This window comes from Myiozetetes cayanensis, unplaced genomic scaffold, assembly GCF_022539395.1.
Source record: "Myiozetetes cayanensis isolate MyiCay16 unplaced genomic scaffold, myiCay2020 scf423, whole genome shotgun sequence".
NCBI classification, from domain to species: domain Eukaryota; kingdom Metazoa; phylum Chordata; class Aves; order Passeriformes; family Tyrannidae; genus Myiozetetes; species Myiozetetes cayanensis.
In genome coordinates this window covers 1-24,016 of record NW_026087658.1, presented here as the reverse complement: position 1 = coordinate 24,016, position 24,016 = coordinate 1, and the positions used below count along the sequence as shown (strand labels likewise).

The 24,016-nt window shown below is 62.2% G+C and overlaps 1 protein-coding gene across 1 annotated transcript; it reads left to right on the top strand.

The window, feature by feature from the left end:
* Positions 1–653: 653 nt before the first annotated feature.
* Positions 654–23,212, top strand: LOC126648012 (polyunsaturated fatty acid lipoxygenase ALOX15B-like; the record flags this gene model as incomplete). The annotated part of the gene is given in 15 exon segments (XM_050330649.1): positions 654–666; positions 1,800–2,032; positions 3,595–3,862; positions 4,806–4,855; positions 6,326–6,536; positions 9,820–9,992; positions 11,550–11,693; positions 12,073–12,106; positions 15,123–15,216; positions 15,218–15,260; positions 16,709–16,795; positions 18,642–18,704; positions 18,893–19,062; positions 21,253–21,374; positions 23,112–23,212. Coding segments are annotated over 15 exon segments (1,806 nt in total), but the record flags the coding sequence as incomplete, so codon positions are not given.
* Between the last annotated feature and the right edge of the window lie 804 nt (positions 23,213–24,016).

Genomic DNA, 24,016 nt, shown 5'->3' with positions numbered 1-24,016 from the left:
GGGAAGCAGGGGTGGAACTGGTCTTACTGGGCCAGTGGGTGAACTGGGATGGAACTGGGATGAACTGGGCTGTAATTGGGGCAGAGTTCAGCCCCAGTGGGTGAATTGGGTGAACTGGGATGGAACTGGGATGGAGCCCAACCTCAGTGGGTTAACTGGGATGAACTGGGACGTGACTGGGAAGGCAATTCAGCCCCAGTGGCGCAACTGGGATGGAACTGGGATGAACTGGGCTGTAATTGGGGTGGGGTTCAGCCCCAGTGGGTGAACTGGGTGAACTGGGATGGAACTGGGGTGAACTGGGCTGTAATTGGGGCAGAGTTCAGCCCCAGTGGGTGAACTGGGAGAACTGGGATGGAACTGGGGTGGAGCCCAACCCCAGTGGGTGAACTGGAATGTGACTGGGATGGAACTGGGGTGGACTGGGAGGGGCCCAGCCCCAGTGGGTGAACTGGAATGTGACTGGGATGGAACTGGGATGTGACCTGGAATGGAACTGGGGTGATGTCCAGCCCCAGTGGGTGAACTGGGATGGAACTGGGATGTGAACTGGGCTGGAACTGGGGTGATGTCCAGCCCCAGTGGGTGAACTGGAATGGAACTGGGATGTGACTGGGACGGAACTGGGATGGAACTGGGATGGAACTGGGGTGATGCCCAGCAACAGTGGGTGAACTGGGGTGGAACTGGGATGGAACTGGGGCGTAACTGGGCCGGGGGTGGCTGAGGGAAGCAGGGGTGGAACTGGTCTTACTGGGCCCGGTGGCGCAACTGGGGTGGGACTGGGATGGGACTGGGAGGGACTGGGAGGACCCCGAAATTCCAGGGGGGCCCAGGAGTGACCGGACCGGCTGGGGAGGGACTGGGAGGGACTGGGATGGAACTGGGCGGGACTGGGATGGAACTGGGCGGGAACTGGGAGGGACTGGGAGGGAACTGGGCGGGACTGGGATGGAACTGGGAGGGACTGGGATGGAACTGGGCGGGACTGGGATGGAACTGGGCGGGACTGGGCGGGAACTGGGAGGGAACTGGGCGGGACTGGGAACTGGGAGAGCGGCAGGAGCGCCCGGAGGGACCTTTGGAACCCCCAGGGACCCCGAGGACCCCAGAGACCCCTGAGGGACCCCCAAAGACCCCGAGGACCCCCGAGCCCCTCAAGGACCCCTGAGGGACCCCAGAGACCCCCTAGGGACCCCAAAGACCCCAGGAACCCCCGAGACCCCCAAAGACCCCGAGGGACCCCCAAGAGACCCCCGAGGGACCCCAAAGACCCCCGAGAGACCCCCAGAGACCCTCGAAGGATCCCCAGGGACCCCCAGGGACCCCGAGCCCCTCAAGGACCCCCAGGAACCCCAGGGACCCCCAAAGACCCCCGAGGGACCCCAGAGACCCCCGGAGACCCCCGGAGACCCCTGAGGGACCCCCAAGAAACGCCGGAGACCCCGAGGGACCCCAAAGACCCCCAAGGACCCCAGAATCCCCAGAGGGACCCCAAAGCCCCCGGAGCCCCACAAAGACCCCCAGGGACCCCAAAACCCCCGCAGGAGCCCATCATGGACCCCCGAGGGACCCCAAAGACCCCAGGAACCCCCAAAGACCCCCGAGGGACCCTGGAACCTCCCAGAGCCCCCGGAGTCCCCCAAACCCCCAGGGACCCCCGGAACCCCTAAAGACCCCGAGGGACCCCAAAGACCCCGAGGGACCCCCATGGACCTTCCAGAGCCCCCAAAGACCCCCGAGGGACCCCAAAGACCCCCGAGGGACCCTGGAACCCCGAAACCCCTCGGAACCCCCAGAGACCCCGAGGGACCCTCAAAACCCCAGGAGCCCCCATGGACCCTCGAGGACCCCAAAACCCCTGGGAGCCCCTCGTGCGCGGGGAGGGGCGCGGTACCAGGTGGGCGTCACGACGGGCCCGCAGTGGGGGGGGGGCACCCTGGGCACCGTCACCCTGACCCTGGTGGGCACCCTCGGCCAGAGCCCCCCCTGCCACCTCTGCTGGCCCCGGCACCCCCTGCGGCCCGGAGCGGTGAGCACTGGGGGCACTGGGGGCACTGGGAGGGACTGGGAGGGACTGGGAGCAGGTTGGGGGCACTGGGAGCAGGTTGGGGGGCACTGGGGGCGCTGGGGAGGGTTGGGGGCACTGGGAGGAGATTGGGAGGGGGTTGGGAGGCATTGGGGGAGCACTGGGAGGGATTGGGGGCACTGGGAGGCACTGGGGGATTGGGGGCGCTGGGGGCACTGGGGGCACTGGGAGCAGGTTGGGGGCACTGGGGGACACCGGGGGCAGTGGGACGGACTGGGAGAGGGTTGGGGGTTGCTAGGGGACACTGGCAGGGCACTGGGGGCACTGGGGGCACTGGGAGGGACTGAGAGGGCCCTGGGGGCACTGGGAGGGACTGGGGGCACTGGGAGGGGATTGGGGGCACTGGGGGTCACTGGGAGGGACTGGGAGGGCACTGGGGGCACTGGGAGCAGGTTGGGGGGCACTGGGGGGCACTGGGAGGGGATTGGGAGGTACTGGGAGCAGGTTGGAGGGCGCTGGGAGGGCACTGGGGAGGCACTGGGAGGAGATTGGGGGGCACTGTGAGGGCACTGGGGGCACTGGGAGCAGGTTGGGGGGCACTGGGACGGACTGGGGGCACTGGGAGGGCACTGGGAGCGGGCTGGGGTTGCTGGGGACATTGGGAGGGACTGGGAGGTGGTTGGGGGGCACTGGGAGGTGACAGGGCTGTCCCAGGGGGGTGACAGTGATGTCCCCTCGTGTCCCCAGACACCTGCCGTGTCCGGGGGGTGACAGGGGGGTGACAGGGAGGTGACAGGGCTGTGACAGGGCTGTCCCAGGGAGGTGACAGGGAGGTGACAGCGATGTCCCCGCGTGTCCCCAGACGCTGTGGGTGGAGCTGCCGTGTCCGGGGGGTGACAGGGAGGTGACAGGGAGGTGACAGGGCTGTCCCAGGAGGTGACAGGGGGGTGACAGGGCTGTCCCCTCGTGTCCCCAGACGCTGTGGGTGGAGCTGCCGTGTCCGGGGGTGACAGGAGGTGACAGGGGGTGACAGGGCTGTCCCAGGGGTGACAGGAGGTGACAGGGCTGTCCCAGGGGGTGACAGGGCTGTCCCCTCGTGTCCCCAGACGCTGTGGGTGGAGCTGCCGTGTCCGGGGGGTGACAGGGGGGTGACAGGGCTGTCCCAGGGGGGTGACAGGGCTGTCCCAGGGCTGTCCCAGTGATGTCCCCTCGTGTCCCCAGACGCTGTGGGTGGAGCTGCCGTGTCCGGGGGTGACAGGGAGGTGACAGGGAGGTGACAGGGCTGTCCCAGGGAGGTGACAGGGAGGTGACAGGGCTGTCCCCTCGTGTCCCCAGACGCTGTGGGTGGACCTGCAGTGTCCGGGGGGTGACAGGGGGGTGACAGGGGGGTGACAGGGCTGTCCCAGGGGGGTGACAGGGCTGTCCCCTCGTGTCCCCAGACGCTGTGGGTGGAGCTGCCGTGTCCGGGAGGTGACAGAGAGGTGACAGGGAGGTGACAGGGCTGTCCCCGGGGGGTGACAGGGAGGTGACAGGGGGGTGACAGGGCTGTCCCCTCGTGTCCCCAGACGCTGTGGGTGGAGCTGCCGTGTCCCCACGCCCTGGGTCCCCTCCTGCTGCTGCGGCTGCACAAGGAGCCCCTCGTGTCGCTCGTCCCCGACCGCTGGTTCTGCGCCCGCGTCACCGTCACGGGACCCCTGCGACACCGCGGGGGAGGGACACCCCACGGCCCGGGGAGGGGACACCCCACGGCCCGGGGGAGGGGACACCCCACGGCCACCTTCCACTGTCACCGCTGGCTGGAGAGCGGCGACCTGGAGATCAGGGAGGGGACAGGTACGGGGGGGGACACGCCCAAATGTGTCCCCAAATGTGTCCCCAAATGTCCCCCCAATGTCCCCCCAATGTCCCCAAATGTGTCCCCAAATGTGTCCCCAAAAAGTGTAACCAAATGTGTCCCCAGTGTCCCCTCAATGTCCCCAAATGTGTCCCCAAATGTGTCCCCAAATGAGTCCCCAAATGTGTCCCCAAATGTCCCCCCAATGTCCCCTCAGTGTCCCCAACCCCCCCAATGTCCCCAATGTCCCCAATGTCCCCAATGTCCCCAATGTCCACCCAATGTCCCCCAATGTCCCCAATGTCCACCCAATGTCCCCCAATGTCCACCCAATGTCCACCCAATGTCCCCCAATGTCCCCCCAATGTCCCCCAATGTCCACCCAATGTCCCCCAATGTCCACCCAATGTCCACCCAATGTCCCCCCAATGTCCCCAATGTCCAATCCCCAATGTCCCCAATCCCCAATGTCCCCCAATGTCCCCAATGCCCCCAATGTCCCTCCAATGTCCCCCAATGTCCCCCAATGTCCCCAATGTCCCCCAATGTCCCCAATCCCCCAATGTCCCCAATGTCCCCCCAATGTCCCCCCAATGTCCCCAATGTCCCCCCAATGTCCCCCCAATGTCCCCAATGTCCCCAATGTCCCCAATGTCCCCAATGTCCCCAATCCCCCAATGTCTCCCCCAATGTCCTCCCAATGTCCCCAATGTCCCCTAATGTCCCCCAATGTCCCCAATGTCCCCCAATGTCCCCCAATGTCCCAATGTCCCCCAATGTCCCACAATGTCCCCAATGTCTCCTAATGTCCCCTCAATGTCCCCTCAATATACCTCAATGTCCTCTCTCACATGTCCCCTCAATGTCCCCAATGTCCCCCCAATGTCCCCCCAATGTCCCCTCCCAGCCCGCACCCCCCGAGAGGCCGCTCTGGTCCCGCAGTTGCTGCAGCAGCGCCAGGAGGAGCGAAAGGAGCGACGGGAGACCTTCCAGTACGGACTGGGATGGACTGGGAGGCACTGGGAGGGGATTGGGAGGCACTGGGAGGGACTGGGAGGCACTGGGAGGGACTGGGAGGGGACTGGGAGGGACTGGGAGGAGACTGGGAGAGACTGGGAGGGACTGGGAGGGACTGGGAGGGACTGGGAGGGGACTGGGTTGGCACTGGTGGTCACTGAGTGGTCACTGGGTGGTTACTGGGGGGTCACTGGTGTCACTGGTGTCCCCCCAGGTGGGCTCCCTACGCCCCGGGGTGGTCACTGGGAGCACTGGGCAGTTACTGGTTTATCACTGGGTGGTCACTGGGAGCACTGGGCAGTTACTGGTTTATCACTGGATGGTTACTGGGAGCACTGGGGGGTCACTGGGTGGTTACTGGGAGCACTGGGGGGTCACTGGTGTCACTGGTGTCCCCCCAGGTGGGCTCCCTACGCCCCAGGGTGGTCACTAGGAGCACTGGGCAGTTACTGGTTTATCACTGGGTGGTTACTGGGAGCACTGGGGGGTCACTGGGTGGTTACTGGGGGGTCACTGGGGTCACTGGTGTCACTGGTGTCACTGGTGTCCCCCCAGGTGGGCTCCCTACGCCCCGGGGTGGTCACTGGGAGCACTGGGCAGTTACTGGTTTATCACTGGGTGGTTACTGGGAGCACTGGGTAGTTACTGGTTTATCCGTGGGCGGTTACTGGGTGGCTACTGGGGGGTCACTGGTGTCACTGGTGTCCCCCCAGGTGGGCTCCCTACGCCCCAGGGTGGTCACTAGGAGCACTGGGCAGTTACTGGTTTATCACTGGATGGTTACTGGGAGCACTGGGGGGTCACTGGTGTCACTGGTGTCCCCCCAGGTCAGCTCCCTATGCCCCAGGGTGGTTACTGGGAGCACTGGGTGGTCACTGGGTGGTCACTGGGTGGTCACTGGGAGCACTGGGGGGTCACTGGGTGGTTACTGGGAGCACTGGGGGGTCACTGGTGTCACTGGTGTCCCCCCAGGTGGGCTCCCTACGCCCCGGGGTGGTCACTGGGAGCACTGGGCAGTTACTGGTTTATCACTGGGTGGTTACTGGGAGCACTGGGCTGTTACTGGTTTGTCACTGGGCAGTTACTGGGAGCACTGGGGGGTCACTGGGTGGCTACTGGGGGGTCACTGGTGTCACTGGTGTCCCCCCAGGTGGGCTCCCTACGCCCCGGGGTGGCCACTGGGAGCACTGGGCAGTTACTGGTTTATCACTGGGTGGTTACTGGGAGCACTGGGGGGTCACTGGGTGGTCACTGGGCAGTTACTGGGGGGTCACTGGTGTCACTGGTGTCCCCCCAGGTGGGCTCCCTACGCCCCGGGGTGGTCACTGGGAGCACTGGGCAGTTACTGGTTTATCACTGGGTGGTCACTGGGAGCACTGGGTGGTCACTGGGTGGTCACTGGGCAGTTACTGGGGGGGTCACTGGTGTCACTGGTGTCCCCCCAGGTGGGCTCCCTACGCCCCGGGGTGGCCGTGGCACCTCCGGGCGCTGCCCCCCGCCCTGTGCCCGTGGCCCCGCCCACCCCCGGCCCCGACGATGACGTCACCGACGATGACGTCACCTCCGACATCGCCCCCGGCGTCACCGACGACGACGTCACCGCCGGAATCACCGACGACGTCACCGCCATCGTCACCAACGATGACGTCACCCCCAGTGACGTCATCGGGCCCCGCCCCTCAGCTGTCGCCCACCCTGAGCTTCCCCCTCGCCCACCGCGCCCAAATCGCCGCCCGCGTCGCCGCCGCGTCAGTGACCCCGCCCAAATGGGTCATTGGGGGGTCAGGGGGGGTCAATGGGGGTCAATGGGGTCAATGGGGGTCATCGGGGTCATCAGGGGTCATCAGGGGTCAACAGGAGTCAATGAGGGTCATCAGGGGTCATCAGGGGTCATCAGGGGTCATCAGGGGTCAACAGGAGTCAATGGGGGTCACTGAGGGCAATGGGTGGTCAATGGGGGGTCAGTGGGATCAATGGGGGTCAACAGGAGTCATCAGGGGTAAGCAGGGGTCAACAGGAGTCAATGGGGGTCATTGGGGGTAATGAGTGGTCAATGGGGGTCAATGGGATCATTGGGATCAACAGGAGTCATCAGGGGTCAATGGGGGTCATCAGGGGTCAGCAGGGGTCAATGGGGGTCATTGGGGGCAATGGGTGGTCAGTGGGGGGTCAATGGGATCATTGGGGTCAACAGGAGTCATCGGGGTCAATGGGGGTCAATGGAGGTCAACAGGAGTCTTCAGGAGTCAATGGGGGTCATCAGGGGTCATCAGGGGTCAATGGGGGCAGCAGGGGGGTCATTGGGGTCAATGGGGGTCAACGGGAGTCATCAGGGGTCATCGGGGTCAACAGGAGTCAATGGAGGTCATTGGGGGCTCTGGGTGGTCAATGAGGGTCATTGGGGGCACTGGGGGTCAATGGGGGTCATTGAGGGCACTGGGGGTCAATGGGGGTCATTGGGGTCAATGGGGGTCATTGGGGGTCATTAGGGGCTCTGGGTGGTCAATGAGGGTCATAGGGGGCACTGGGGGGTCAATGGGGGTCATTGGGGTCAACAGAGGTCATTGGGGTCATTGGGGGCTCTGGGTGGTCAATGAGGGTCATGGGGGGCACTGGGGGTCAATGGGGTCATTAGGGCAATGGGGGTCATTGGGGGCTCTGGGTGGTCAATGGGGGTCATTGTGGGTAATGGGGTCATTGAGGGCAATAGGGGGTCAATGGGGGTTATTGAGGGGCACTGGGGGTCAATGGGGGTCATTGGAGGTCAATGGGGGTCATTGGGGCAATGTGAGGTCAATGGGGTCAATGGGGTCATTGGGGGGTCAATGGGGGTCATTGGGGCAATGTGAGGTCAATGGGGTCAATGGGGTTCATTGGGGGTCAATGGGGGTCATTGGGGGCACTGGAGGTCAAGGGGTCATCAGGGTCAACGGGGTCAATGGAGGTCAACAGGCATCATAGGGAGTCATTGAAGGCCGCTGGGGGGTCAAGGGGGTCAATGGGGGTCAATGGAGGTCAACAGGAGTCATCAGGAGTCAATGGGGTCAACAGGGGTCATCGGGGTCAACAGGAGTCAATGGGGTCAATGGGTGGGCAATGGGGGGTCAATGGGGTCAGTGGGGGTCAACAGGAGTCTTCAGGAGTCAATGGGGGTCATCAGGGTCATTGGGGGGTCAATGGGGGCAAAGGGGGTCCAAATCCCCCAATGTCCCCTCAATGTCCCCTCAATGTCCTCAACCCCCCCAAAATGTCCCCAATGTCCCCGATGTGTCCTTAATGTCCCCAATTCCCCCAATGTCCCCCAATGTCCCCCAATGTCCCCCAATGTCCCCAATCAATGTCCCCAATGTTCCCCAATGTCCCCAATGTCCCCAATGTCCCCAATGTCCCAATGTCCCAATGTCCCCCAATGTCCCCAATGTCCCCCAATCCCCCAATGTCCCCCAATGTCCCCAATGTCCCCAATGTCCCCAATCCCAGTGTCCCCAATGTCTACCTAACTCCCAATGTCTAATGTCCCCAATCCCCCAATGTCCCCGTCAAATGTCCCCCTCCCCAATGTCCCCCAATGTCCTGCCCTAATGTCTCCTGTCCCAACCCCTAATGTCCCCAGTGTCCCAATCTCCCCCAATGTCCCCAATGTCCCCCAATGTCCCCAATGTCCCCAATGTCCCCCAATGTCCCCAATGTCCCCAATGTCCCCAATCCCCAATGTCCCCCAATGTCCCCAATGTCCCCAATGTCCCCAATGTCCCAACCCCCAATGTCCCCAACCCCCCCCGTTGTCCCCCCAGGCAGATCCGGATCCGGCTCCGGGGTCTCGGCCCAGGGGGTTCCTGGAGCAGCTTCGGGAGGTTCAGGAGGCGCTCGGGGTCCGGGACCCCCATCAGTGGTGAGCCCCTCCCCACCCGGGGGGACACGAGGGGCCGGGGGTCCCAGGAGTTTTGAGGGGGTTCCAGGAGTTTTGGGGGCGGTCCCAGGAGTTTTGGGGATCCCAGGACTTTGGGGGTCCCAAGGAGGACTTGGGAGGAGGGGGTGTCCCAGGAGTTTGGGGGGTCCCAGGAAGGGACATGGGGGGTTCCCAGAAGTTTGAGGGGGTCCCAGGAGTTTTGGGGGTCCCAAAAGTTTTGGGGGTTCCAGGACTTTGGGGGATCTAGGACTTTGGGGGTCCCAAGGAGGGACATGGGGGAGGAGGGGTTCCCAGGAGTTTGGGGGGTTCCAGGGTTTTGGGGGTCCCAGGAATTTTGGGGGTCTCAGGAGTTTGAGGGGTTCCAGGAGGTTTTGGGGGGTGTCCCAGTGGGTGAGGGGTTCCAGGAGTTTGGGGGATCCCAGGAGTTGAGGGTCCCAGGAGCCTTTGGGGGTCCCAGGAGGTTTGGGGGTTCCAGGACTTTGGGGGTGTCCTAGGAGGAGTTCCCCATGGGGGTGACCCCCTATTTTGCTCCCAGAGTATGTGGTGCGGCACTGGCAGGAGGACGCGTTTTGGGGGGTCTGGAGGGGTCTCCATGGTCTGAGCCCCTATTTGGTCCCCAGAGTACATGGTGCGGCACTGGCAGGAGGGTCGCAGGTTTTGGGGTTCAGGTTTTGGGGGGTCCAGGAGGAGTCTCTGGGGGTCATGACGCCCCTGAGTTTCGGTCCCAGAGTGCGTGGGTGCCAGGCACTGGCAGGAGGACGCGGGTTTTGGGGGAGTCTTGGGGGTCTGGGGGTCTCAGCTGAGGTGACCCGTGTTTGCCCCAGGAGTACGTGGTGCAGCACTGGCAGGAGGACGCCGGTTTTGGGGGTGTCTTTAAGGGGGTCTGGGGGGTTCTCAGTGGTGCTGAACCCCTGTTTTGCCCCCCAGAGTACGTGGTGCGGCACTGGCAGGAGGACGCGTTTTTGGGGTGTTTTTGGGGGGTCTGGGGGGGTCTCTCCATGGCTGTAACCCCCCTATTTTCCCCCCCAGAGTACGTGGTGCGGCACTGGCAGGAGGACGCGTTTTTCGGGGAGCAGTTCCTGAGCGGGGTGAACCCCGTCCTGCTGCACCGCTGCCCCCGCCTGCCCCCCAACTTCCCCGTCACCCCCCGCATGGTGGAGCCCGCCCTCGGCCCCCACACCTCCCTCCAGGCCGAGATGGAGGTAGGGGCACCCCAAAAACCCTTCAGGGAACCCCAAAAACCCTGGGGAAACCCAAAAATGCTTTAGGGAACCCCAAAAACCCTTCAGGGAACCCCCAGAACCTTCAGGGACCCCAAACCTTTAGGGAACCCCAAAAACTCTTCAGGGAACCCCAAAAACTCTTCAGGGAACCCCAAAAACCTTTAGGGAACCACAAAAACCCTTCAGGGAACCCCCAGGACCTTCAGGGAACCCAAAAATCCTTTAGGGAATCGCAAAATCTGCAGGGAACCCCCAGAACCTTCAGAACATCCCAAAAACTTTCAGAGCACCCCAAAAACCCTTTAGGGAACCCCAAAACTTGTAGGGAATCCCCAGAACCTGCAGGGACCACAAAAACCCTTCAGGGAACCCAAAAACATGCAGGGAACCCCCAGAACCTTCAGGGAACCCCGAAACCCCTTTAGGGAACCACAAAAACCCTTCAGGGAACCCAAAAATCCTTCAGAGCACCCCAAAATCCTTTAGAGAACCCAAAAACTCTTCAGGGAACTCAAAAAACTTTCAGAGCACCCCAAAAACCTGCAGGGAATTCCAAAACCTGCAGAGAACCCCGAAAACCCTTTAGGGAACCCCCAGAACCTTCAGGGACCCCAAAAACCCTTCATGGGACTCCAAAATATTCAGAGCACCTCAAAAACATCCAGGGGGACCCCCAGAACCTTCGGGGAACCCCCAGAACTTTCAGGGAACCCCAAAAACCTTTAGGGAACCCCAAAACCTCCAGGGTACCCCAAAAACATTCAGAACACCCCAAAAACCTTCAGGGCACCCCCCAGAACCTTCGGGAAATCCCAAATCCTTCAGAGCACCCCAAAATGTTCAGGGGGACCCCAAAACCTGCAGGGGAACCCCCAAAAATCTTCAGAGCACCCCAAAACATTCAGGGGCACCCCAAGAACCTTCAGAGCACCCCAAAAACATCCAAGGGGACCCCAAAATGTGGGGGGGGGACCCCGGGATTTGGGGGGGGGTCGTTACTTAATTTTTGTTGGGGGGGGAGTCGCACAGGGGGGTAAATTTTGGGACTTCCACGCGAGGCTCTGGGGGTTAATTAATATTAATTAATTAATTAATATTAATTAATTAATATTTATTTTGGATAGGGCCGGGGGTCGTGCAGGGGGGTAAATTTTAGGACCTCCCCCCACGTAGATCTGGGGGTTAATTAATTAATTTTTGGGTAGGGGGGGTCACGCAGGGGGGTAAATTTTGGGGCTCCCCCCCGCGAGACCCTGGGGGTTAATTAATATTAATTCATTAATGAATTAATATTAATTAATTAATATTTCTGGGGGTTAATTAATATTAATTCATTAATTAATTAATATTAATTAATTAATATTTCTTGGGGGGTCGCGCAGGGGGGTAAATTTTGGGACCCCCCGAGGCTCTGGGGGTTAATTAATTATTTTTATTTTGGGTAGGGGGGGTCGCGCAGGGGGGTAAATTTGGGACCCCCGCGTGGCTCTGGGGATTAATTAATTAATTAATTTTGGGGGGGGGGTGTCCACGCAGGGGGGCCGCGTGTTCTTGGCCGACTACGCCCTCCTGGAGGGGCTCCCCACGGGCAGCATCGGGGGGGAACCGCAGTTCGCGGCAGCGCCGCTCTGCCTGCTCTGGCTCAGCCCCCGCGGGCTCCTCCTGCCCGTGGCCATTCAGGTACCCACACCCCCCCCGGGACACGGGGACACCCCCACGGGACCCCTACGGGACCCCCACAGTGTCCCTCAAACCACCCCCCGTGTCCCTCCTGTCCTGCTCTGGCTCAGCCCCCCCCCGCGGGCACCTCCTGCCCGTGGCCATTCAGGTACCCCCCCCGGGACACCCCCACGCCACGGGGACACCCCCACGGGACACCCACAATGTCCCCGTGTCCCCCCCGTGTCCCTCCTGTCCTGCTCTGGCTCAGCCCCCCCCGCGGGCACCTCCTGCCCGTGGCCATTCAGGTACCCCCGTGACACCCCCCCACGGGACACCCACAGGACACCCACAGTGTCCCCTCAAGCCCCCCGTGTCCCCCTGTCCTGCTCTGGCTCAGCCCCCGCAGGCACCTCCTGCCCGTGGCCATTCAGGTAACCCCCCTCGTGACACCCCCACGTCACGGGGACACCCCCACGGGACACCCACAATGTCCCCCCACCGTGTCCCTCCTGTCCTGCTCTGGGCTCAGCCCCCACGGGCACCTCCTGCCCGTGGCCATTCAGGTAACCCCCCCGTGACACGGGGACACACCCACGGGACACCCACGGGACACCCACAGTGTCCCTCAAACCCCCGTGTCCCTCCTGTCCTGCTCTGGCTCAGCCCCCCGCAGGCACCTCCTGCCCGTGGCCATTCAGGTACCCACCCCCGTGACACGGGGACACCCCCACGGGACACCCACGGGACACCCACAATGTCCCCGTGTCCCCCGTGTCACCCCGTGTCCCTTAGGGTCCCCCCGTGTCCCTCCTGTCCTGCTCTGGCTCAGCCCCCGCAGGCACCTCCTGCCCGTGGCCATTCAGGTACCCACACCCCCGTGACATCCCCACGCCACGGGGACACCCCAGGACACCCCACAGGACCCCCACGGACACCCACAATGTCCCCCCGTGTCCCTCCTGTCCTGCTCTGGCTCCGGCCCCCGCGAGGCTCCTCCTGCCCGTGGTCATTCAGGTAACCCCCGTGACACACCCACGGGACACCCACAGTGTCCCTCAAACCCACCGATGTCCTCCCCGTGTCCTCCTGTCCTGCTCTGGCTCAGCCCCCGCGGGTCTACCTCCTGCCCGTGGCCATTCAGGTACCCACACCCCCCCGGACATCCCACGTCACGGGACACCCCACGGGACCCCCCACAGGACACCCACAGGACACCACAATGTCCCCGTGTCCCCCGTATCCCTCAAACCCCCGTGTCCCTTTGGGGTACTCCCCCGTGTCCCTCAAGCCCCCGTGTCCCCCGTGTCCCCTTGTCCTCATATCCCCACGGGGACCTCCTGAGACACCCACGGGACGCCCACAGTGTCCCCGTGTCCCCCCCGTGTCCCTCTGGGGTCCCCCGTGTCCTTTGGGATCCCTCCGTGTCCCCCCTGTGTCCCTTTGGGGTCCCCCGTGTCCTTTGGGATCCCTCCCGTGTCCCCCCGTGTCCCTTTGGGGTCCCCTCGTGTCCCTTTGGGATCCCTCCCGTGTCCCCCCGTGTCCCTTTGGGGTCCCCCCTGTGTCCCTCAAACCCCTCGTGTCCTTGTCCTTCATTCTCCCCTGGGACACCCACGGGACCCCACAATGTCCCCGTGTCCCCCGTGTCCCTCCCCGTGTCCCTCAAACCCCCGTGTCCCCCGGTGTCCCTCAAGCCCCCTGTGTCCCCCTCGTGTCCCCCACGACCCTGAATGTCCCCAAATGTCCCCAAACCCCCTTTTGGCCCCCTCCCGTGTCCCCTGAGATGTCCCCAAAGTGTCCCCCAACCCCCTGTGACCCTTCCCGTGTCCCCACGACCTGAATGTCCCCAAAGTGTCCCCAAGGTGTCCCCAAACCCCTTTTGACCCCTCCCCACGACCCTGAATGTCCCTAAAGTGTCCCTAAACCCTTTTGACCCCTCCCGTGTCCTGAATGTCCCCAAGGTGTCCCAAGATGTCCCCAGGGTGTCCCCAACCCCCTGTGACCCTTCCCGTGTCCCCCGACCCTGAATGTCCCCAGGGTGTCCCCAACCCCCCCGTGACCCTTCCCGTGTCCCCCACGACCCTGAATGTCCCCAAAGTGTCCCCAACCCCTTTTGACCCCTCCCTTGTCCCTGAATGTCCCCAAAGTGTCCCCAAGGTGTCCCCAGGGTGTCCCCAAACCCCCTTTTGACCCCTCCCTTGTCCCTGAATGTCCCCAAAGTGTCCCCAACCCCCCTGACTGTCCCCTTTGTGTCCCCCCATGACCCTGAATGTCCCAAGGTGTCCCCAAAACCCCCTGTGACCCTTCCCGTGTCCCCCCTGACCCTGAATGTCCCCAAGGTGTCCCCAGGTGTCCCAAACCCCTTTGACCCCTCCCTTGTCCCTGAATGTCCCCAAAGTGTCCCAAGGTGTCCCCAAACCCCTTTTGACCCTCCTCCCTTGTCCCTGAATGTCCCCAAAGTGTCCCCAAAGTGTCCCCAAACCCCCTTTTGACCCCTCCCCGTGTCCCTGAATGTCCCCAAGGTGTCCCCAAGGTGTCCCCAAACCCCCTTTTGACCCTCCCCTTGTCCCTGAATGTCCCCAAAAGTGTCCCCAGGGTGTCCCCAAACCCCATTTTGACTCCTCCCCCACCCAGGTGTCCCCAACCCCCTTTTGATCCCCCGACCCTGAATGTCCCCAAGGTGTCCCCAAGAGTGTCCCCAACCCCTCTTGACCCCCTCCCCGTGACCCCTGAATGTCCCCAAAGTGTCCTCCAACCCCCTGACTGTCCCCTTTGTGTCCCCCCTCGACCCTGAATGTCCCCAAAAGTGTCCCCAACCCCCTGACCGTCCCTTTGTGTCCCCAAACCCTGAATGTCCCCAAAGTGTCCCCAACCCCTGACTGTCCCTTTGTGTCCCCCCGCAGCTGTCGCAGCGCCCCGGGCGGGGTCCCTGAGCCCCCCAACCCCTGAATGTCCCTGCAAGGTGTCCCCAACCCTGACCGTCCCTTTGTGTCCCCCTTGTCCTGAATGTCCCCAGGGTGTCCCCAAACCCCCGTGACCCTTCCCGGTGTCCCCCAAGCCCTGAATGTCCCCAGGGTGATCCCTGAGGTGTCCCCAGGGTGTCCCCAGGGTGTCCCCTAACCCCCCCGTGACCCTTCCCGTGTCCCCCCAACCCTGAATGTCCCCAAAGTGTCCCCAAACCCCCCGTGACCCTTCCTGTGTCCCCCACGACCCTGAATGTCCCCAAGGTGTCCCCAAGTTGTCCCCAAACCCCTTTTGAGCCCCTCCCCGACCCCTGAATGTCCCTAAAGGTGTCCCCAGGGTGTCCCCAAACCCCCTTTTGACCCCTCCCTTGTCCCTGAATGTCCCCAAGGTGTCCCCAACCCCCTGACCGTCCCCTTTGTGTCCCCCCACAGCTGTCGCAGCGCCCCGGGCAGGGTCCCCGATTTTCACGCCGGGGTCCCACGTGAGCCCTGGCCAAGCTGTGGGTGCGGGGCTCGCATTTCCTGCTGCACGAGATGGTCACGCACCTCCTGCACGCTCATTTCCTGCCCGAGGCCTTCAGCCGTGGCCACCCACAGGCTGCCCGGGGCACACCCCGTGCACCAGGTGAGCCCAGAAACGACCCCCACCCCGAAAAACCCCACCCGAAAAACAAAAACCCACCCTGAAAAACCCCACCCCAAAAACCCCACCCCCAAAACTCGTCCCTAAAACACCCCCAAACCTCAGCCCCCCAAGCCCCACCCGTGCACCAGGTGAGCCCAGAAACGACCCCCAAAAACCCCACCCGAAAAATCCCCACCCTGAAAAACCCCACCCTGAAAAGCCCCACCTAAAAAGCCCCACCCTAAAAGCCCACCCAAAAACCCCACCCTGAAAAACCCCACCCCGAAAAAAGCAGCCCTGAAAAACCTGACCCTAAAACCCCACCCTAAAACAGACCCCAAAACAACCCCAAACCCCACCCCGTGCACCAGGTAACCCCAGAAACGGACCCCACCCCGAAAAACCCCACCCCGAAAACCCCGCCCCAGAAAGACAACCCTGAAAAAACCAACTCCTGAAAAACCACCTGACTCCCAAAACACGTCCTAAACCAGACCCATAAAACAGCCCCCAAACTTCAGTCTGTCCATCCCCCACCTCCGTGCACCAGGTGACCCCAGAAACGACCCCCCACCCGAAACACGACCCCGAAAAACCCCACCCTGAAACCCACCGAAAAGCCCTACCCCAAAAACCCACCCGAAAAACCCCACCCCAAAAGCCCACCCCAAAAAGCCCACTGGAAAAAAGCCCTAAAAACCTGACCCCAAAACAGCCCCCAAACCCCACCCCGTGCACCAGGTGACCCAGAACGACCCCCACCCGAAAAACCCACCCAAAAACCCCGCCCCAAAAAACCCCACCCCAAAAGCCCCACCCCAAAAACCCGCACCCCAAAAACCCTCACCCTAAAAACACAACCCCAAAAGAGACCCAAAGCCCCCAAACCTCAGCCTGCCCATCCCCACCCGTGCACAGGTGACCCCAAAGTGCCCCCAAGACACCCCACCCCAAAAGCCCCAGCCCAAAGGGCCCAAGAACCCACCCCAAATCCCCAATGTCCCCAATGTCCCCCAATCCCCAATGTCCCCCAATGTCCCCAATGTCCCCAATGTCCCCCAATGTCCCCAATGTCCCCAATGTCCCCAATGTCCCCCAATGTCCCCCCAATGTCCCCCAATCCCCAATGTCCCCTCAATGTCCCCTCAATGCCCCAATGTCCCCCAATGTCCCCAATGTCTGCCTTGATACAGTAGTCCCTAATGTCCCCCCAGTCTAATGTCCCCAATGTCCCCAATCCCCAATGTCACCAGTGTCCCCAATCCCCCCAATGTGCCCCAATGTCTGCGTGTCCCTATGTGTCCCCAATGCCCCAATGTCCCCATATGTCCCACGTAATGCACAGCCCCAATGTCCCCAACGTCCCCCAATGTCCCCAATGTCAACCCCCAATGTCACATGTCCCCAATGTCCCCAATGTCCCCCCAATGTCCCCAATGTCCCCCCAGCTGCTCCTCCCCCATCTCCGCTTCACTTTCCACATCAACATCCTGGCCCGGGAGTCGCTGCTCAACCCCGGCGGCATCATCGACCAGGTCTGCTGGCCCCAACTGTCCCCAAGTGTCCCCTCAATGTCCCCTCAATGTCCCCTGGGTGTCCCCAATGTCCACAACTGTCCCCAGCTGTCCCCAATGTCCCCAACTGTTCCCAACTGTCCCCAGCTGTCCCCTGGTGTCCCCTGGGTGTCCCCAACTGTCCTCTGATGTCTACAACTGTCCTCTGGTGTCTCCAACTGTCCCCAACTGTCCCCAGCTGTCTCCAACTGTCCCCTGGGTGTCCCCAACTGTCCCCCCAATGTCCCCTGGGTGTCCCCAACTGTCCCCAGCTGTCTCCAACTGTCCCCTGGGTGTCCCCAACTGTCCCCAACTGTCCCCAGCTGTCCCCAGCTGTCCCCAACTGTCCCCAGCTGTCTCCAACTGTCCCCTGGGTGTCCCCAACTGTCCCCCCAATGTCCCCTGGGTGTCCCCAACTGTCCCCTGCTGTCCCCAACTGTCCCCTGCTGTCCCCTGGTGTCCCCTGGGTGTCCCCAAGTGTCCCCCCAATGTCCCCTGGGTGTCCCCAATGTCCCCAGCTGTCCCTTGGGTGTCCCCAACTGTCCCCTGGTGTCCCTCGGGGTCCCCCAATGTCCCCAACTGTCCCCAGCTTTCCCCAACTGTCCCCAGCTGTCCTCTGGTGTCCCCTGGGTGTCCCCTGGTGTCCCCTGCTGTCCCCAGCTGTCCCCAATGTCCCCAGCTGTCCCCAGCTGTCCCCAACTGTCCCCAACTGTCCCCTCAGTGTCCCCAGCTGTCCCCAACTGTCCCCAACTGTCCCCAGCTGTCCCCTGATGTCCCCAGTTGTCCCCTGATGTCCCCAACTGTCCCCAGGTGTCCCCTGCTGTCCCCTGGGTGTCCTCAGCTGTCCCCAACTGTCCCCTGCTGTCCCCTGGGGTCACCTGGTCCATGGGGCGGGAGGGGACGCTGGCCCTGCTGGCACCCAGGGGACACTCAGGGGGTTTTTGGGGACACTCAGGGGGTTTTTGGTGACACTGAGAGGGTTTTGGTGTCCCCAGGCCACGTCCATCAGGTGGGAGGGGACACTGAGGGGGTTGGTGACACTGAGGGGGTGTTGGTGACACCCAGGGGACACTCAGGGGGTTTTTGGGGACACTGAGGGAGTTTTAGTGACACTCAGGGGATTGTTGGGGACACTCAGGTAACACTCAGGGGGTTTTTGGGGACACTGAGGGGGTTGTTGGTGTCCCCAGGCCATGTCCATCGGGTGGGAGGGGACACTGAGGGGGTTGGTGACACTGAGGGGGTTCGTGACACTGAGGGGGTGTTGGTGACATCCAGGGGACACTGAGGGGTTTTGTCACTGTCCCCAGGCCACATCCATCGGGCGGGAGGGCACCCTGGCCCTGGTGGCCTGGGGGACACTGAGGGTGTTTTTGGTGACACTGAGGGTGTTGGTGACACTCAGGTGACACTGAGGGGTTTTTGGTGACACTGAGGGGGTTTTTGGTGTCCCCAGGCCACGTCCATCGGGCGGGAGGGCACCCTGGCCCTGGTGACACCCAGGTGACACTGAGGGTGTTTTTGGTGACACTGAGGGTGTTGGTGACACTGAGGGTGTTGGTGACACCCAGGTGACACTGAGGGGTTGTGTCACTGTCCCCAGGCCACGTCCATCGGGCGGGAGGGCACCCTGGCCCTGGTGACACTCAGGTGACACTGAGGGTGTTGGTGACACTCAGGTGACACCAGGAGGGTTTTTGGTGTCCCCAGGCCACGTCCATCGGGCGGGAGGGCACCCTGGCCCTGGTGGCCCGGGGGACACTGAGGGTGTTTTTGGTGACACTGAGGGGGTTTTTGGTGACACCAGGGGTGTTTTTGGTGTCCCCAGGCCACGTCCATCGGGCGGGAGGGCACGCTGGCCCTGGTGGCCCGGGGGACACTGAGGGTGTTGGTGACACCCAGGGGGTGTTGGTGACACTCAGGTGACACTGAGGGGTGTGTCACTGTCCCCAGGCCATGTCCATCGGGCGGGAGGGCACCCTGGCCCTGGTGGCCCGGGGGACACTGAGGGTGTTGGTGACACCCAGGGGGTTGTTGGTGACACTCAGGTGACACTGAGGGGTGTGTCACTGTCCCCAGGCCACGTCCATCGGGCGGGAGGGCACCCTGGCCCTGGTGGCCCGGGGGATGTCGTCCCTGTCCTACGCCGAGCTCTGCGTCCCCGATGACCTCGAGCGCCGCGGGGTCACCGACCTGCCCGGATACCACTACGGGGACGACGCCCGCGACATCTGGGGGGCCATCCACAGGTGGGGGGACATTGGGGACAGCTGGGGACACCTGGGGGGACATCCACAGGTGGGGACAGCTGGGGACAGCTGGGGGGCCATCCACAGGTGGGGACACCTGGGGACAGCTGGGGGGCCATCCACAGGTGGGGACACCGGGGGACAGCTGGGGGCCATCCACAGGTGGGGACACCTGGGGGACAGCTGGGGGGCCATCCACAGGTGGGGACACCTGGGGACACCTGGGGACATCTGGGGGGACATCCACAGGTGGGGACACCTGGGGACAGATGGGGGGACATCCACAGGTGGGGACACCTGGGGGGACACCTGGGGACATTGGGGACAGCTGGGGACACCTGGGGGGCCATCCACAGGTGGGGGGACAGCTGGGGACATTGGGGACATCTGGGGGACCATCCAGAGGTGGGGACACCTGGGGGGACAGCTGGGGACAGCTGGGGACATTGGGGACATCTGGGGGGCCATCCAGAGGTGGGGACACCTGGGGGGACAGCTGGGGACATTGGGGACAGCTGGGGACAACTGGGGGGCCACCCACAGGTGGGGACAGCTGGGGGACAGTTGGGGACATTGGGGACACCTGGGGACAGCTAGGCCATCCAGGTGGGGACACCTGGGGCCACTCACAGGTGGGGACAGCTGGGGGGACAGCTGGGGACATCTGGGGGACATTGGGGAGACCCTAGGGACATCTGGGGGGCCATCCACAGGTGGGGACACCTGGGGACATTTGGGGACATTGGGGACACCCTGGGGAGGGTGGGGGGCCATCCACAGGTGGGGACAGCTGGGGGGACATTGGGGACACCCTGGGGACATCTGGGGACATCTGGGGGGCCATCCACAGGTGGGGACACCTGGGGGGACATTGGGGACACCTGGGGACATCTGGGGGACCATCCACAGGTGGGGACACCTGGGGACAACTGGGGACATTGGGGACAGCTGGGGACATTGGGGACAGCTGGGGACATCTGGGGGGACATCCACAAGTGGGGACAGCTGGGGGGACATTGGGGACACCCTGGGGACAGCTGGGGACACCTGGGGGGACAGCTGGGGGGACATCCACAGGTGGGGACAGCTGGGGACACCTGGGGACATTTGGGGACATTGGGGACACCTGGGGGGACAGTTGGGGACAGCTGGGGGGCCATCCACAGGTGGGGACACCTGGGGACAGGTGGGGACATTGGGGACAGCTGGGGACACTGGGGACACCTGGGGACATCTGGGGGGACATCCACAGGTGGGGACACCCTGGGGACAGCTGGGGACACCTGGGGACAGCTGGGGACATTGGGGACACCCTGGGGACATTGGGGACAGCTGGGGGGACATCTGGGGGCCATCCACAGGTGGGGGGACATCTGGGGACACCTGGGGACATCTGGGGGGCCATCCACAGGTGGGGACACCTGGGGGGACAGCTGGGGACATTGGGGACAGCTGGGGACACCTGGGGACATCTGGGGGGCCATCCACAGGTGGGGGGACACCTGGGGACATTGGGGACAGCTGGGGACAGCTGGGGACAATGGGGACAATGGGGACAATGGGATGGGGACAATGGGGACATGGAAATGGGGACAATGGGGACAATGGGGACAATGGGATGGGGACAATGGGGACAATGGGATGGGTGGGGACAATGGGATGGGGACAGTGGGATGGATGGGGACAATGGGGACAATGGGATGGGGACAATGGAGACAATGGGGACAATGGGGACAATTGGGGACAATGGGGACAATGGGGACAATGGGGACAATGAGATGAGGACAATGGGGACAATGGGATGGGGACAATGGGGACAATGGGATGGATGGGGACAATGGGGACAATGGGGACAATGGGGACAATGGGGACAGTGGGATGGGGACAGTGGGGACAATGGGGACAATGGGGACAATGGGATGGGGACAATGGGGACAATGGGATGGGGACAATGGGGACAATGGGGACAATGGGGACAATGGGGACACCGGGGTTGGCTGGGGGGGGAGGTGACAGAGTGACACCCCCCCCCGTGTCCCCCCAGCTACGTGGAGGGCATCATGGGGACAATGGGATGGATGGGGACAATGGGGACAATGGGGACAATGGGATGGATGGGGACAATGGGGACAATGGGGGGGGGAGGTGACAGAGTGACACCCATTGGTGTCCCCCCCCCCTGTCCCCCAGCTACGTGGAGGGCATCGTGGGGCTCTTCTACGGCGGGGACGGGGACGTGGCCGAGGACCCCGAGCTGCAGGACTGGGTGGGAGAGATCTTCACCTACGGCGTGCTGGGGAACCCCAAAACTGGTACAGAGGGGGGCTGGGGGGCTGGGGAACCCCAAAACTGGTGAGGGGGAGATGGGGGACCCCAAAACTGGTGAGGGGAGATGGGGAACCCCAAAAGTGGTGAGGGGGATTGGGGCTGGGAACCCCAAAACTGGTATGGGGGATTGGGGGACACAGGGGGCTGGGGAACCCCAAAACTGGTGAGAGGGGATTGGGAACCCCAAAACCGGTACGGGGACACAGGGGGGGCTGGGGAACCCCAAAACTGGGATGGGGGAGATGGGGAACCCCAAAACTGGTGAGGGGGAGATGGGGGGCTGGGGAACCCCAAACTGGTGAGGGGGCTGGGGGCTGGGGAACCCAAAACCGGTATGGGGGATGGGAACCCCAAAACTGGTACAGGGGGATTGGGGGCTGGGGAACCCCAAAACTGGTGAGGGGGGATGGGGAACCCCAAAACTGGGATGGGGAACCCCAAAACTGGTGAGGGGGGCTGGGGAACCCCAAAACTGGGATGGGGGCATGGGGGACGGGAACCCCAAAACTGGTACGGGGGGACAGGGGACACAGGGGGGGATGGGGAGCCCCAAAACTGGTATGGGGGGCTGGGGAACACCAAAACTGGAATGGGGGATGGGGGATGGGGAACCCCAAAACCGGTACGGGGGGATAGGGGGGCCTGGGGAAACCCCAAAACTGGGATGGAGGGACAGGGGGTGGGTCAGGGGTGGCCCCAGGGTGGACACCGTAGTGGTCACACCATGGTGGTCACCACAGTGGTCACACCGTGATGGTCACCACGATGGTCACACCATGTGATGGTCACCACGATGGTCACACCATGATGGTCACCACAGTGGTCACACCATGATGGTCACACCATGATGGTCACACCATGGGGATGGTCACTATGATGGTCACACCATGGTGGTCACACCATGATGGTCACCATGATGGTCACTACAGTGGTCACACCATGATGGTCACTATGATGGTCACTACGATGGTCACACCATGATGGTCACCACAGTGGTCACACCATGGTGATGGTCACTATGATGGTCACACCATGGTCATGGTCACCACAGTGGTCACACCATGTGATGGTCACTATGATGGTCACTATGATGGTCACACCATGATGGTCACACCATGATGGTCACACCATGATGGTCACCACAGTGGTCACACCATGGTGATGGTCACTATGATGGTCACTATGATGGTCACACCATGTGATGGTCACCACAGTGGTCACACCATGATGGTCACACCATGGTGATGGTCACCACAGTGGTCACACCATGATGGTCACACCATGGGGATGGTCACTACAATGGTCACACCATGATGGTCACTATGATGGTCACACCATGATGGTCACCACAGTGGTCACACCATGATGGTCACACCATGGTGATGGTCACCACAGTGGTCATACCATGTGATGGTCACTACAATGGTCACACCATGATGGTCACCATGATGGTCACCACAGTGGTCACACCATGATGGTCACACCATGATGATGGTCACCACAGCGGTCACTCCATGGTCATGGTCACCACAGTGGTCACACCATGATGGTCACCACGATGGTCACACTGTGATGGTCACACCATGGGAATGGTCACTCCATGATGGTCACCACAATGGTCACCACAGTGGTCACTCCATGTGATGGTCACCACAATGGTCACACCGTGGGGTGTTTTGGGGTCACGACCCTTTGGTGACCCCTCCCCCGACCCCCCCCAGGTTTCCCGTCCCGGCTCCGCAGCCGCGCCGAGCTCGTCAAGTTCCTGACCATGATCATCTTCTGCTGCTCTGCCCGGCATGCTGCCGTCAACAGCGGCCAGGTGGGACCCAAAACACCCAAAAACACCCTAAAATACCTCAAAAACACCCTAAAATACCTCAAAAACACCCTAAAATACCCCAAAATACCCCAAAACCACCCCACCCACCGACCATGATCATCTTCTGCTGCTCTGCCCGGCATGCTGCCGTCAACAGCGGGCAGGTGGGACCCAAAACACCCCAAAACACCCCAAAATACCTAAAAAACACCCTAAAACACCCCAAAATACCCCAAAACCACCCCAAAATACCCCACCCACTGACCATGATCATCTTCTGCTGCTCTGCCCGGCATGCTGCTGTCAACAGCGGCCAGGTGGGACCCCAAAACACCCCAAAATACCAAAAAATCACCCAAAAATACCTCAAAATACCTCAAAACCACCCCAAAACCACTCCAAAACCACTCCAAAACACCCCAAAATACCCCAAAACCACCCCAAAATACCTCAAAACCACCCCAAAACCACTCCAAAACCAACCCAAAACACCCCATAAATAACCCAGAAATCCCAGATACCCCAGAAACACCCCAGAGACCCCACAGAGACCCCAAAGAAATCCCAGAGGCCCCAAAGAGGATTTTTTTGGGGTCCCCAAACCCCCCCTTTGAAGAGGTTTTGGGGGGTTTGGGGGGGTTTTGGGGTCCCCAACCCCTCCCTTAGAGGATTTTTTGGGGTCTCCAAATCCCCCCTTTGAAGAGGTTTTGGGGGGTTTTGAGGAGGTTTTGGGGTCCCCCAACCCCCCCTACCCTTGGAGGATTTTTTGGGGTCCCCAACCCCCTGGATGATTTTTGGGGTCCC